An 11,978-nucleotide genomic window follows, 5' to 3' on the forward strand; every position below is an offset into this window, starting at 1 on the left:
CACCTGCTATGGGTTTGGACTATTTTATGTCAGATTTAGAGTAGAGTTATGGAAATCTGAGGCTAACTTATCTATATTGTAGGTTATGGTGGGATCTCACTGGCAGTCGAAGGACCCAGCAAGGTAGAGATCCAAACTGAAGATCTAGAAGATGGAACTTGCAAAGTGTCCTATTTTCCAACTGTACCTGGTGTGTACATTGTGTCCACTAAATTTGCAGACGAACACATTCCAGGTAAGCAGAAGTGCTGGGCAAATTTTTGGTTAGTACAACAGAAGTCTTACCTGGCTGACCAGTGCTCTGGAACTGTGGGTAGGCTGTGTGGTCTGGCTTGGGCCATAGGTTCCAAAGATTCAAGAAGGTTCTCCCCAGGAAGCAAGCATCCGAAACTGTTCTGGTTATGTGGGTGTATTTGACTTGGTTAGTTGGCTATAAGAGTTCCCCTATGATCCCCTACAAGTCAGAGGAAGCTTTCATTTCTGCCCTCAATGAAGTGTGTAATGAGCAGAGGAGGAATGACCTGCTGTGATACTTACAGGCAGCCCATTTAGTGTGAAGATAAGTGGTGAAGGAAGAGTTAAGGAGAGCATCACACGAACAAGACGGGCTCCCTCTGTTGCAACAGTAGGAAGCATATGTGATCTGAACCTAAAAATCCCAGGTAAGAACAACATCCTTATCCCCAAAACCACAACTTGCACTTGTGTAGCATGGGTGTACCTAAAGCAGGGAAAATACGAACTTCAGTGTTGTAAAGACATTCTCATATTAATATAGCTTAGGGAAGAAACACTGGTAGTGTGTCTTTTCAAACAGTTAAAAATAAGTATAACCACAATCAACACATGGAGAAATAAATACTGGTGAGGCCTTATTTAATTTATTCTGTGCATAGCAGGCTGGAGAATGGGCTGCACAGCTCACCCCAGCTCCAGGGTTTTAAGATCATCCTGTTGGCTGTTAAATGTTTGTACTGCTGTCTGGAAACTGTGAATCACGTAGGCCAGGCTTAGCTGGCTGCACTTATCCAGCCACTTCACCTGCCTCTGTAGCACCTGGGAAGCTGCAGCTGTCCAGGTTTGCTGCTCAGAAGCACACATGAAGCCTCTTCTGTTATTTGTCCTGGGTAATCACTTGAGCTCAGGTCCTGCTTCCAAAACCCTTTGTCACTTTCTAATATGTGGTTTTTTATTCTCTTCTTTCTAGAAATTGATTGTGCTGATATGACAGCCCAGGTAACTAGTCCCTCTGGGAGAAACTTCGATGCTGAAATTGTAGAGTGTGACAAAAACACCTACTGTGTCCGCTTTGTGCCACAAGAAATGGGGGTCCACACTGTGGATGTCAAATACAAAGGGCAGCCGGTGCCAGGCAGCCCCTTCCAGTTCACCGTGGGGCCACTGGGCGAGGGGGGAGCCCATAAAGTGAGAGCTGGAGGCCCAGGGCTGGAGCGTGGAGAGACAGGTGTTCCAGGTGAGTCCTCTGCCCTCAATGAGCTCCAGGATCTGCTGTGTGCAGGTCTGCAGTGCAATGTTTTGGCTAACAGCAGCCTCCTGGAGAAACTGCTAAGCAGTATCTCCCAGGATAATAGGATGAGTTACCATTCTTCAAATACTCTCAAATGTGGAACTTTACAGTCTGTTAGAAGGAAGCTGAGCTGCAAGCAGCAAACTTACTCTAGTGTGTGCTCTCATGTGCTTCAACAGCTGAGTTCAGCATATGGACACGGGAAGCTGGAGCTGGAGGATTGTCTATTGCTGTAGAAGGCCCAAGTAAAGCAGAAATCACCTTTGATGACCATAAAGATGGATCTTGTGGTGCATCATATATAGTTCAAGAGCCAGGTATGTACTGAGACAAAATCATGTGGAAACAACACTGAATGTGACTTTGAAAGAAACTAAGGACACTCACTGCTTCTCTTCTCTTCTCTCTGTAGGCAACTATGAGGTGTCCATAAAGTTCAATGATGAGCACATTCCTGAAAGCCCCTACCTGGTTCCCGTCATCGCCCCCTCTGATGATGCTCGCAGGCTCACTGTCACTAGTCTTCAGGTGAGACATAAGGAAACATCTCTACAACTTACCACAGAAACTGATTTCGTCCTTGTTCTCCAAAACCAAAATGGTTGTCCTTTCTTCTTAGTAATAGCCTTGCCTTGGTTGGTGCTTGTTTTCAAGCTCAGCTTGCAGTCAGAGAGATTTTTGGCAGCTGGCCCCTGGATAACTCTGGCTAGCCAGAGTTCAAAGGCAGAAGGCTCAACTGAGTGTGTTACAAGTGATAACACTTAGGAATTAGTAATAAGAGGCTCCAGAAATAGCACTGGAGGAGCTAAGACATGTTTCCCATGCCATTAGCTAGGGGAAGGCCAAGGAGAACTGAAACTCAGGTGAACTACCAGTGATCATGTTGGTACCAAGTTCCTTGTTTGGCACGTGGATGAAGAGCTGCATTTCCATGGGTGAGGTAGTGCAGGGCTGCATGGTTGGAACATCACTGCAGACTGGCTGGGCAGACAGAGGTGGCCCCACCATGAGTTCAGAGTGCAGATTTGCTCTGGCTGATGTCACAAAACCACAGAGTCACAGCTCAGATGATTCATGAACAGTAGTGAATCTCAGAGTGAATCACAGCTTTGTAGCTGGTGTGGGCTCATCTGGAAACCTCACCATATAATTTGTGTGTGTGTGTGGTTACAGGCATTAAAATACAAGTAACATTAAAAGCCTGACTGAAATCTCCAAAGCCAGAAGCTTGGATGTGAGACTGAGAATCTGTGTCTAAATATACTGTACCTTAGTCCTCCTTGAGTGGTGATTAGTACTTCAGCTGAGGCTTTTTTTTGGCTATGTCCCAGCTGTGATCCCCCGGAGTTTTCCTGGGCTGCAGGAATTCTCCACCTCAGCTGTGTAAATGAACCATGACAGCCTGATCCGATAGTATCTCTTCTACCCAGGAGTTACAAGGGCGTTAATTAGTCACTGTGGTATTGATGTTTGCCTTGTGTTTCATTTAAAGACTCTTTGACAGGAATACTCACTTCAGTTAAGTCCTGGAGAGGCAGATAAAGCTGAGTATTCGGTAACGGAGTGCATTGTGCAGCATCAGCCTCCACTAAACCCACATCAGGGACTTGTTTATACATTGTACCTCAGTTCTACTCAGTTGCATTTATTTCCCTCTTCAAGATTTAGTTGAAAACAAGATGAGGTAAAGTATGTTAAACATGAGATATTACTGCTGGATAGCTGCATGGGCTGTGCTGGTCGAAGACCACTGTGGCTCAGATGCGGAGCTGCCTCGCCTTCCACCAGTGGCCTGACAGCACTGCAACATCTGGTTTCGTGTTTTAAATTACTTTCTCATGTTTAAGACGTCTTGTGGTGGTGTTCTAAATGCAGCCTCTTGTGGCAAATATAAACATGCATATTACTCTTTCAGACAACTGGATTATCAGAGGCTTTTCCCTGAATGAATCTGGAATAAATGAATGGGCTGAACATGGAGCTATAGCTTAAGCATCCTTTAAATCAAGTGCCTGAATACTGAGGGCTGACCTCAGTGATAACGGGTGACTAGTATTGTAAACCTGCATCTCTTTGATGTGGCATAATTGTCTGACTTCCAAAAACAGTCTGTTACCGTGGGAAAAGTCAGCCTAGCCAACGTGGGTGACTCCTGAATCAGCCACCCCCTAAGAGAGAGAGAGCTTCTGATTTGAGAGTTAATGCAAGTAACAACTTTATGCCTTTTGTTAAAATCTGAAAAGCACTCATGCTGAAGTGGTTATTTTCCTGCCACAAATCTTGTGCTGTCTGAAATGAAAGTTTAAATTTGATAATCTGACTGTTGCATTCTCAGGAGTCTGGATTAAAAGTTAATCAGCCAGCATCCTTTGCAATAAGGCTGAATGGGGCAAAGGGCAAGATCGATGCTAAAGTCCACAGCCCCTCCGGAGCTGTCGAAGAGTGCCATGTGTCTGAGCTGGAGCCAGGTGAGCACAGCTTGATGATGATCAACACAATTGCATGACCTCAAAGCACTTGCTGCCCCGTAGGAAATTCAGTTCCTTTGGCTTACGAACAGCGTATCCCAGGGATGAGCACGTTGCTTGAAAAATGACTTTTTTGGTGTCAAGAGTTGTTCGATCAGGGTTATGTCCATGCTTTTCCATGAACTGAGTGAGCCCCAACTTGTGTAAGATAGAAATATTTAAATCTTGGCTTGCCAGCGAAGGTACGGTGACATTAGTAATAAATGAAATATGATGTGGTTGTTGAATTTAACCAGGGAAGAAGTTTATTTTTCAAAGCTATGCTTCAGTCTTTGACTAATAGTTTATTTTTAACTCGCACTCACTCCTTCACATGAAATGTCAAGGAAGCTGTCTATAAGCAAACACTACAGAAAGTTCAACACCTGTTTCAGCAATGAGCTTTTCTTTTTCACTTGAAGTCTGTATGAGTTATGGTCTGTACTATGAACAGACAGCAGCTGTCCAGCTGGGGGAGATCAGTCCCGCCTCTGAGCTAACATGCAATCAAAAATGTGAAATATCAGCAAATTGCTAAATGACTTCATTAGATAAAGGTGTGGTGCCAGAGCAGCACACTCAGCTCGCTGGTAAGATTTGGCTTGCTCTGACCAGCTGCTTTTCTTCTCTGCACTGCTCCCTCAGCTGCTGACAGATTGGGCTGTGATTCAGTTGTCATGTTTTAGTGCACGAGTGAGGCAAATAATCCTAAAATTCACCCTGCAGACTAGATGACAGCTGAGATCAAGTCCTAGTGAGCAAGGTGAATACTCAAGCTGTAAAACCTTCTGTGATAAATACAGCATTTTCCTGCTTAAATACGAGTTTAGCAGATCGTGTAGCTGAGTTCACTTAAGCTGGGACCAAAATAGGCCAAAGCCTTTCAGAAGCTTGGGTTGCTAATCAGCCCTGCGTTGGGTTTAATTGGTGGTTTATAGTTGGATTGTTGCCTCTGATTTGTCAGAAGAGCCCCTTCTCCCTTGCAGATAAATATGCCGTTCGGTTCATCCCCCACGAGAACGGCATCCACTCCATCGATGTGAAGTTCAACGGGAGCCATGTGGTGGGCAGCCCTTTCAAGGTGCGCGTGGGCGAGCCCGGCCAGGCGGGCAACCCCGCCCTCGTCACAGCCTATGGATCCGGCCTGGAGAGCGGCACCACGGGTAACCCTTCTCCTACAAACCTGCTTGCACTTGGGCTTTGAGACACACAGAACCTATTTCTAGGCATACTTGTACATGACTTCACCTGCTAAGGCAGCTGAACTAACCCACATTCTCTGCTGACCTGAGTGCAGGCTTATTTTGCTTTCTAGCATGCTCCTCATGTCATAACCATCACTCACAAGTCTGCACCCTATACTGAGCCTTAACAAACTTAAAACTTCTGTAAATCAGCAACTGCAACATGCATTCGCTGAACTGCTGGTTAGCAGCTGGGCTACAGCACTGCTGGTTAGCTTAGCTCCACGTCGGTGGTCCCTCGAGCTCCAGAGATGCTCTGGCTCCCTTCCACACGTGAACACAATGTCTGAGTTGGCTGTCTAGATGAAGGAATCTTGTTTGACTTGTGTTAATTAAATGAGTATGAGGGTGTATCCTGTCCCTTTCCTTTGGTGCTTGTACCTCTAAGAAATCTCAAGTGAAATGCAGTAGGATGTGTAAACCCTAGGGAGAAGGTGGGTTGTTCTGTTGGTAGTATGCTATGCATGCTCCAGATGCAGCGTGAACAGTCTCTTCTTGGAAATCTGACACCTCGTTGTCTGCTGTGGCTGCCTTATCTGATAGTTCTCAGCTCAAGAATGTAGGGTTTAGGGTTTGTTTTTTCATTTCTATGATTTGTGGCCGTAGTAAGAAAGTATGAAAACACTCCAGGATATGCACTTTGATTTATTTAATTGTGTTCTTGCTCAGGCCACACACACAGGTAAATAGCAGAGTATAACTGATTATTTTTCTTTTCTTTTGTTGTGTAAGGGAATAGCTAGTTCATCTTATCCTATCCACTGCTGTCTCCTGTGGGTTCTATTTCATACCATTTTTCTCACTGTGAAAAAAAAAAAAAATACTGCAGTTATTTGGTCAAAGCTTCTGCTGTTCTGGAGGAACCAAGCAGTTGGTTTTGGAAACATGCAGATACACTCTATAAAATAAAGATATAGCTCGAGCTGCTTTAATGGGTGGAAACAAAAGCACTCATTAATACCAGCCAGTGAAGCATCAGGGAGAAGGGAATATTTCTTCATCTATAAAGGTGCTTGGGGTTGTTTTTAATCTAAATAGACTGCTTAATTTCAGCAAAGCTGCTCTGTGCCCCGTTGTTGAATCCTGGCCACTGCCAAAAGTGCGGTGCCCTGGGAGCTGCTGAGCAGCGTTTTAGAACAATGACCCAGTGTAGGGGTTTCAGTGGCTGAGCACCTGAACCGTCCCCCTGGGAGGGCTGAGCGTCTGCAGCCTCCAACAATGTGAGCCTTCATTTGAGGCACAGGAAAAAGCAGTGCCTCTGGAGCAAGAACTCATAGAGAGAAGCTGTGAAGCTTGCTGGCTTTGAGAATTAACTTCTCTCCAGTTGAGCAGGGCATTGTGGGCTGATGACTGACCTCCCGGGCCAGCGGTGCCAGGGGGATGGGCTGCTGGAGCACTGGAAGATGGCACAATTCTCTGTGGGAGCTGGGCTCTTCCAGCATTGCGACACAGCCTCTTTTGTGGGGAAGCTAGAAACTTCTCCCGAGTTTATTCCCATGTCTTCATGCTTCCATCGCAGCAGCAGTAAACTTTCCCATGGCTGTCCTGGTTTTGAGTGAGCCCGAGCACTTTATTCCTCTTCAACAGTGTCTCATGCAACAGCCCAAAGATCATAAATATTTGAGGCCAGAGTCTGACAGTAAATTATTTGGGGGCTGAAAGCCTTACTTAATTTTTTCTTGTGTTGCTGGCATTGGGTCATTGGCTTAGTATTAGCAGCAATAATTCAGCTGTGTTAACCAGATGCTGTAATTAAACAAGCTTTTGTTTCCACAAACTGCTTGGAGTGCTGTTGCCGAGCAGTTCAAACACCCATCTCCTCCAGGCCATCTCCTGCCCCTTGTCTCTCCTGCTTTCTTGTGCACCCTTCACTGCTGATTTACAGTCCAGGCAGTGAGACAGCTCTGAGCTCTCCCAAAATTTGCCTTGCGGGAGCTGTGTGGGTGTGGGCTCTGATGCCCAGCAGAAAAGCTCTTGTTTTCTGTCTAAGCCAGTTTTTTGATACCCAATTACTTCCATTTCAGTCCTGAAGGGCTCTTATGACCCCTTCTCCAACACAGTCACATAGCCTAACTGGAGGAGGGAGCAGGATGAAGCCGGGGAGGCTGCCAGGGGTGCAGAGCTCCATTTGGGGCTGGCCTGTGCAAGGCTGCTGGGGTTGATGTGGTGTCCCTCCTTGCCTGCAGCCCTGGGCAGCCTGATCTTGCGCTGAATTAGCCCTGATGTAATGCCTGAGGCTGCGTGTGTAACATCGGGTGTGAGGAAGAGTGTGTCTCACTGTGCTACATCTTTCTAGGACTGCAATCGGAGTTTTTCATTAACACGACCAAGGCTGGTCCAGGTACCCTCTCTGTTACAATTGAAGGGCCATCAAAGGTGAAAATGGACTGCCAGGAAACTCCAGAAGGTTACAAAGTCATGTACACACCCATGGCTCCAGGAAACTATTTAATTGGAGTTAAATATGGTGGACCTAACCACATAGTGGGCAGCCCCTTCAAGGCAAAGGTTACAGGTAAAAAGCTAATTAGTATTTACTCTGTGCCTGAAGCAGGTCATGTCATTCAGCGAAAACGTCCCTCCGAGATAATGTGGTGTTCTGGTCTAGATGCCCAAAAACATTAGAAGCAAAAGCCTAGATGAGGGGTCTCAGGAGCAGCTACAAAAGCAGTAGTCATGGAGCTTGGCAGCTCAACTCAGTGATGAGGCATAAAAAAGCTTTATGGGGTAATATTAAGTCCTAATCTAGTGCTAGGGTCTTTCATTGGTAGCCGGGAAATATGACTTATTTACCCATTTCCCCCCACCCCCAAAGCCTGAAACCTGCTCACCTGTAGCATGTGTTGCCTCTCTTGGTCTAATTTTGGTGCAGGTATCACCTAAGCAAAGGTCAGTAATGTCTGGGAGGCTTCTAGGTGAAGTGAGGAAGGCTGGTTTAGGAAGCTTGTTCTCTCTCCAGCACTGTGTTTAAGCACAGGCTGAAGCTCATCTCTACTGCTCCCCTGAGCTAGTGACATGAGCCCTCGTGGTGCCCTTGGTGTGGTGTTGTTCTCGGGAGAGGGTGGCAGGGACTGCGCTCCCTCAGGCTGGGATGCTCTGCTTTCAAAATGTGTCATTGCAAAATTGCACCTGCTTTTCTGCCAACTCGTCATTTTTGGCATTTGGTGATTGGAGCACAATTAACTCTTCTTAAGCAGCTAGCTTTGCTTAATGAATCCTAAAGTTCCTGTGGTCCTTTAGCCACTTGAGGGCTCTGGGATGGGATTGTTGCCAGCGGTGCTGGAAGATGTCAGCTTAAAAACCCAAGTAGGAAATTGCTCCTCTCCAAAAATGCATTTTGGATCCAGAATGCATGCTAGTCATTAGGAGGGTTTCGAAACCTCCTTGTGAATGCCTTTCAGATGGGGCAAATCTGAATGTGAGAAACGTTTCTGTTTCCAGGGCAGCGACTGGTTGGTCCGGGCAGTGCCAACGAAACCTCTTCCATCCTGGTAGAGTCGGTGACAAGGTCATCGACTGAAACTTGCTATAGCGCCATTCCCAAATCCACCTCGGATGCCAGCAAAGTGGTTTCCCGGGGAGCAGGACTCTCAAAGGCTTTTGTGGGTCAGAAAAGCTCCTTCTCTGTGGACTGCAGCAAAGCAGGTATGGATACAGGAACCAGATGGATGTTCTGGGTGGGTGGTTTAGCTGGGCATTTTTTTCCCTAACCCAGCTTGCAGAATTAAAATTCAGAGCTTGAGGTAATGATCTGGTTCTAAAGAAAATTGCTAAATACTATATACTGTGCTTACCAAGTGAGTCCTAATTCAGAGGCTGTAAAGATGCCAGTTCCTTTCCAAATGGCTTCATCTGAGCCAGGTGCACCTGAAAGACCCACAGGGTTATGGCATGAGAACAAACAGGTTGCTGAACTTAAGCAACCCTTGTGGTACATTGTAGCATGTAATGCATGGTGTTCCTGTAACCTTTTGATGCTCATCGTCATCATCATCATCATCTGGGATCTCGGTGGTAGGTGGATTACAGGCCAGCTGTGTCCACTGGCCCCTGCTATTAACTTCTGATGAAGTACTTGTAAAGCAATGCCAGCTTGTTTTCACAAGCAACATTGATGTCTCCTGTGCTCTACTTCGATAGTGGTAACCTGTAGTTAGATAGTGGTAACCTGTAGTTAGATAGTGGTAACCTGTTAGGTCTGGCAAAAAGCACAGATTAAACCCTTGCCTCTGAGGTTGAAAGCATTTTAATATAGGATTCCTTCTTATACCAAATTAATCTGATGTATGACTCAGCTACCACTCTCTGAATTAAAATAACAAAGTCCATGTGTTACAGAGCCAGTATGTTATGGTACAGCCACCCTGCCTTGTTTAAGCTCAGGAATATTAACAGTGGTGTGTTTTGCTGTAGGTTCCAACATGCTGTTAGTTGGCGTACATGGACCTACAATACCGTGCGAAGAGGTGTCCATCAAGCATTTGGGCAGCCATCAGTACAACGTTGCTTATGTTGTCAAGGAAAGGGGTGACTATGTCCTGGCAGTGAAGTGGGGTGACGAGCACATTCCTGGGAGTCCCTTCCACGTCACCGTTCCATAAACCCGCTGAGTGTCAGGCGCTCTCTGTGTTTGCAGTTCAGATGTAGAGTTGTACTGGGTGCAGTCCTGTTGCAAAATGCAGTTTCTAGATACACACAGCTCACATTTCAATAGTCAGACATAAACTCTGTAACTGTTTTTACAAGCATTTCACTTCTATCCTACTTACCAACCTAATGTCAATCTATTTAATATCTCCTCAAATTTTACCTTTGTAGTACTGTCCGGGTCACTGTTAATGTTTGGAGAATCATGTGGATGACTAGACACTAATTTCCCTTGCGGATGTTAAAGACTTTAGATGTTAATTGAAAACTGGAATTTGTCTTTGTAATTGGGTATCTTAACTACTGATTTTATTTGACTGGAGACTTTACATTTTAGTTATGGAATATGACTTGGGCTGTCCCCAGTTCAAATTCTTTTCTGTAAAGAAATGAGGTAAAACTGGTACTATAATAGGTGCCTTTGTATACTTGATCAATTTTAACGCTTAACATTATAAAAAGCTACTATAAGTAGCTTTACCACTCAAATTTAAAATGTTTCTGAAAATGCTTTGCTAATGGTTTACATTTAGAAAAAGTTTATCTTTTATAGCAAACCAAAAGCAGACTGAAAATGACTTCCTGTAATCTTTCAGCCTCTCTATGTTAATGCTTTGTAACTTTATAGACAGGTAGCTTTTTGGCCATGATGCTAGTAATGCGGTTTTTAATGAGCTTGGGATGCTGGTGATGTTTCTGTAACTTCACAGGTAATCCCCCCCCCCGCCCCCCACTCTTTTGATTTAAAAACAAGCCCTGGGTTGGTTGGGTTAGGTGAAGCCCCTGAACTTGCTGAGCTAGGCATGGCTGTCACCTGTGAGACCCAGAGTCGCTGCAGTCCACAGCACCATGGTGTGTTGAGAAGATGACCAGTGGTTTTCCCTGGAGGCTGCAGGCCAGGCTGGTGGCTGAGATGGGGCGCAAATAAGGCATTCTGAGATTGGGACCTACATCTGCAGTGGGACACAGGGTGGGTCTGTGAAGTTACCAGTAATAGCAATACCAATAATAGCAGTACCAGTAATAGCAATATCAATGAACAAACCCCTCTTTGGTGCAAGGTGTTTATTGTATCTCAGTCCAAGGACATGCCTGAAGCAAACTCATCTCTCCTGAAATCCCCTTTGTGCTGCAACCACTGTTGCTGCTGAGGGTTAGGGAGTGGAAACTTCCTTGTAACTTGTCTGTTTGTCCCAGATTACTCCATACTACTTCCCAAGTGCATATCTGAATTGCTGTCAGCTGCTGGGGCTTCAATAAACTCTCCTGATGAGCTCTAACTCTGCAATTTGGAGAAGGTAGAATTTGTTGACATGTCACTGTCCCTCGGGAGAAGTTCATGCTTACAGTTCTGTAGTTATGTGTGGATGCACTACTCTCCAGCACAGTTATTAGGAAAATAAAGGAAGGTTGGGTTTTTTTTTTACTGTGCTTTTTTTGTGCCTTAATGTGAAATGCTCACTACATTGTAAACTAGAAAGTAAAACCAAAATAAACTGGAATAAAATGCAGGATTGTAAAATTGTATCTTATAACTTATTAAATAGAAATGTTTGCTTCATTAAAATGTGCATGTTAAAAACAACATCGGATTCTTTTCATATGTAGTCAGTAGAGTTCACACTGAAACTTCACCACACAGCAGCTTCAGGCAGACCAAATAGGCCATGGCCTGTGCAGGTAGCTGTGAAAATTTAGGCAGAACCTCAGCACCATTAATTTTTTTCCCTGAAACCTTTTTTTCCCCCCTTAAACAAAATGGCAGAAGTTTAGTACATGGCATAAACGTACAGGGTACAGTGGGCACAGTGTGGATGGGGCATTACACAGCTGTGCTGGTTTGCACTGTGCAGACCCCAGGCATGGAGGCAGTGCTGTGTGCCCAGAGCTGCCAGCTGGGCTCTGATCCCAGGGCGCTCCCAGCACCCGCTGCTCCCCCCGGGATCCCTGGGGTTGTTTGCAGAAGGTGTCTCCCTGCACCTGGGGCCGGAACCTCCAGGCACAGCCATGGAAACCAGCAGATGTTTTCCCAAACACTCTCCTGCTGCAAGA

General features: G+C 45.5%; 1 protein-coding gene across 1 annotated transcript in view; it reads left to right on the forward strand.

Moving 5' to 3' along the window:
* FLNB (filamin B) overlaps nucleotides 1-11,511 on the forward strand; it is a gene marked incomplete at its 5' end in the record, with an annotated part of 71,631 nt that extends 60,120 nt beyond the window's left edge. The window contains 10 exons of the mRNA XM_017732301.1: nucleotides 83-235; nucleotides 540-662; nucleotides 1,208-1,474; nucleotides 1,708-1,845; nucleotides 1,941-2,056; nucleotides 3,864-3,996; nucleotides 5,022-5,198; nucleotides 7,576-7,794; nucleotides 8,721-8,924; nucleotides 9,693-11,511. Of these exons, the coding sequence (XP_017587790.1) occupies nucleotides 83-235; nucleotides 540-662; nucleotides 1,208-1,474; nucleotides 1,708-1,845; nucleotides 1,941-2,056; nucleotides 3,864-3,996; nucleotides 5,022-5,198; nucleotides 7,576-7,794; nucleotides 8,721-8,924; nucleotides 9,693-9,880 (1,718 nt within the window). The remainder of the gene's footprint in view (nucleotides 1-82; nucleotides 236-539; nucleotides 663-1,207; nucleotides 1,475-1,707; nucleotides 1,846-1,940; nucleotides 2,057-3,863; nucleotides 3,997-5,021; nucleotides 5,199-7,575; nucleotides 7,795-8,720; nucleotides 8,925-9,692) is intronic.
* Nucleotides 11,512-11,978: the final 467 nt, after the last annotated feature.

Source organism: Corvus brachyrhynchos, unplaced genomic scaffold (genome assembly GCF_000691975.1).
Source record: "Corvus brachyrhynchos isolate BGI_N302 unplaced genomic scaffold, ASM69197v1 scaffold4, whole genome shotgun sequence".
Taxonomy (NCBI): Eukaryota; Metazoa; Chordata; class Aves; order Passeriformes; family Corvidae; genus Corvus; species Corvus brachyrhynchos.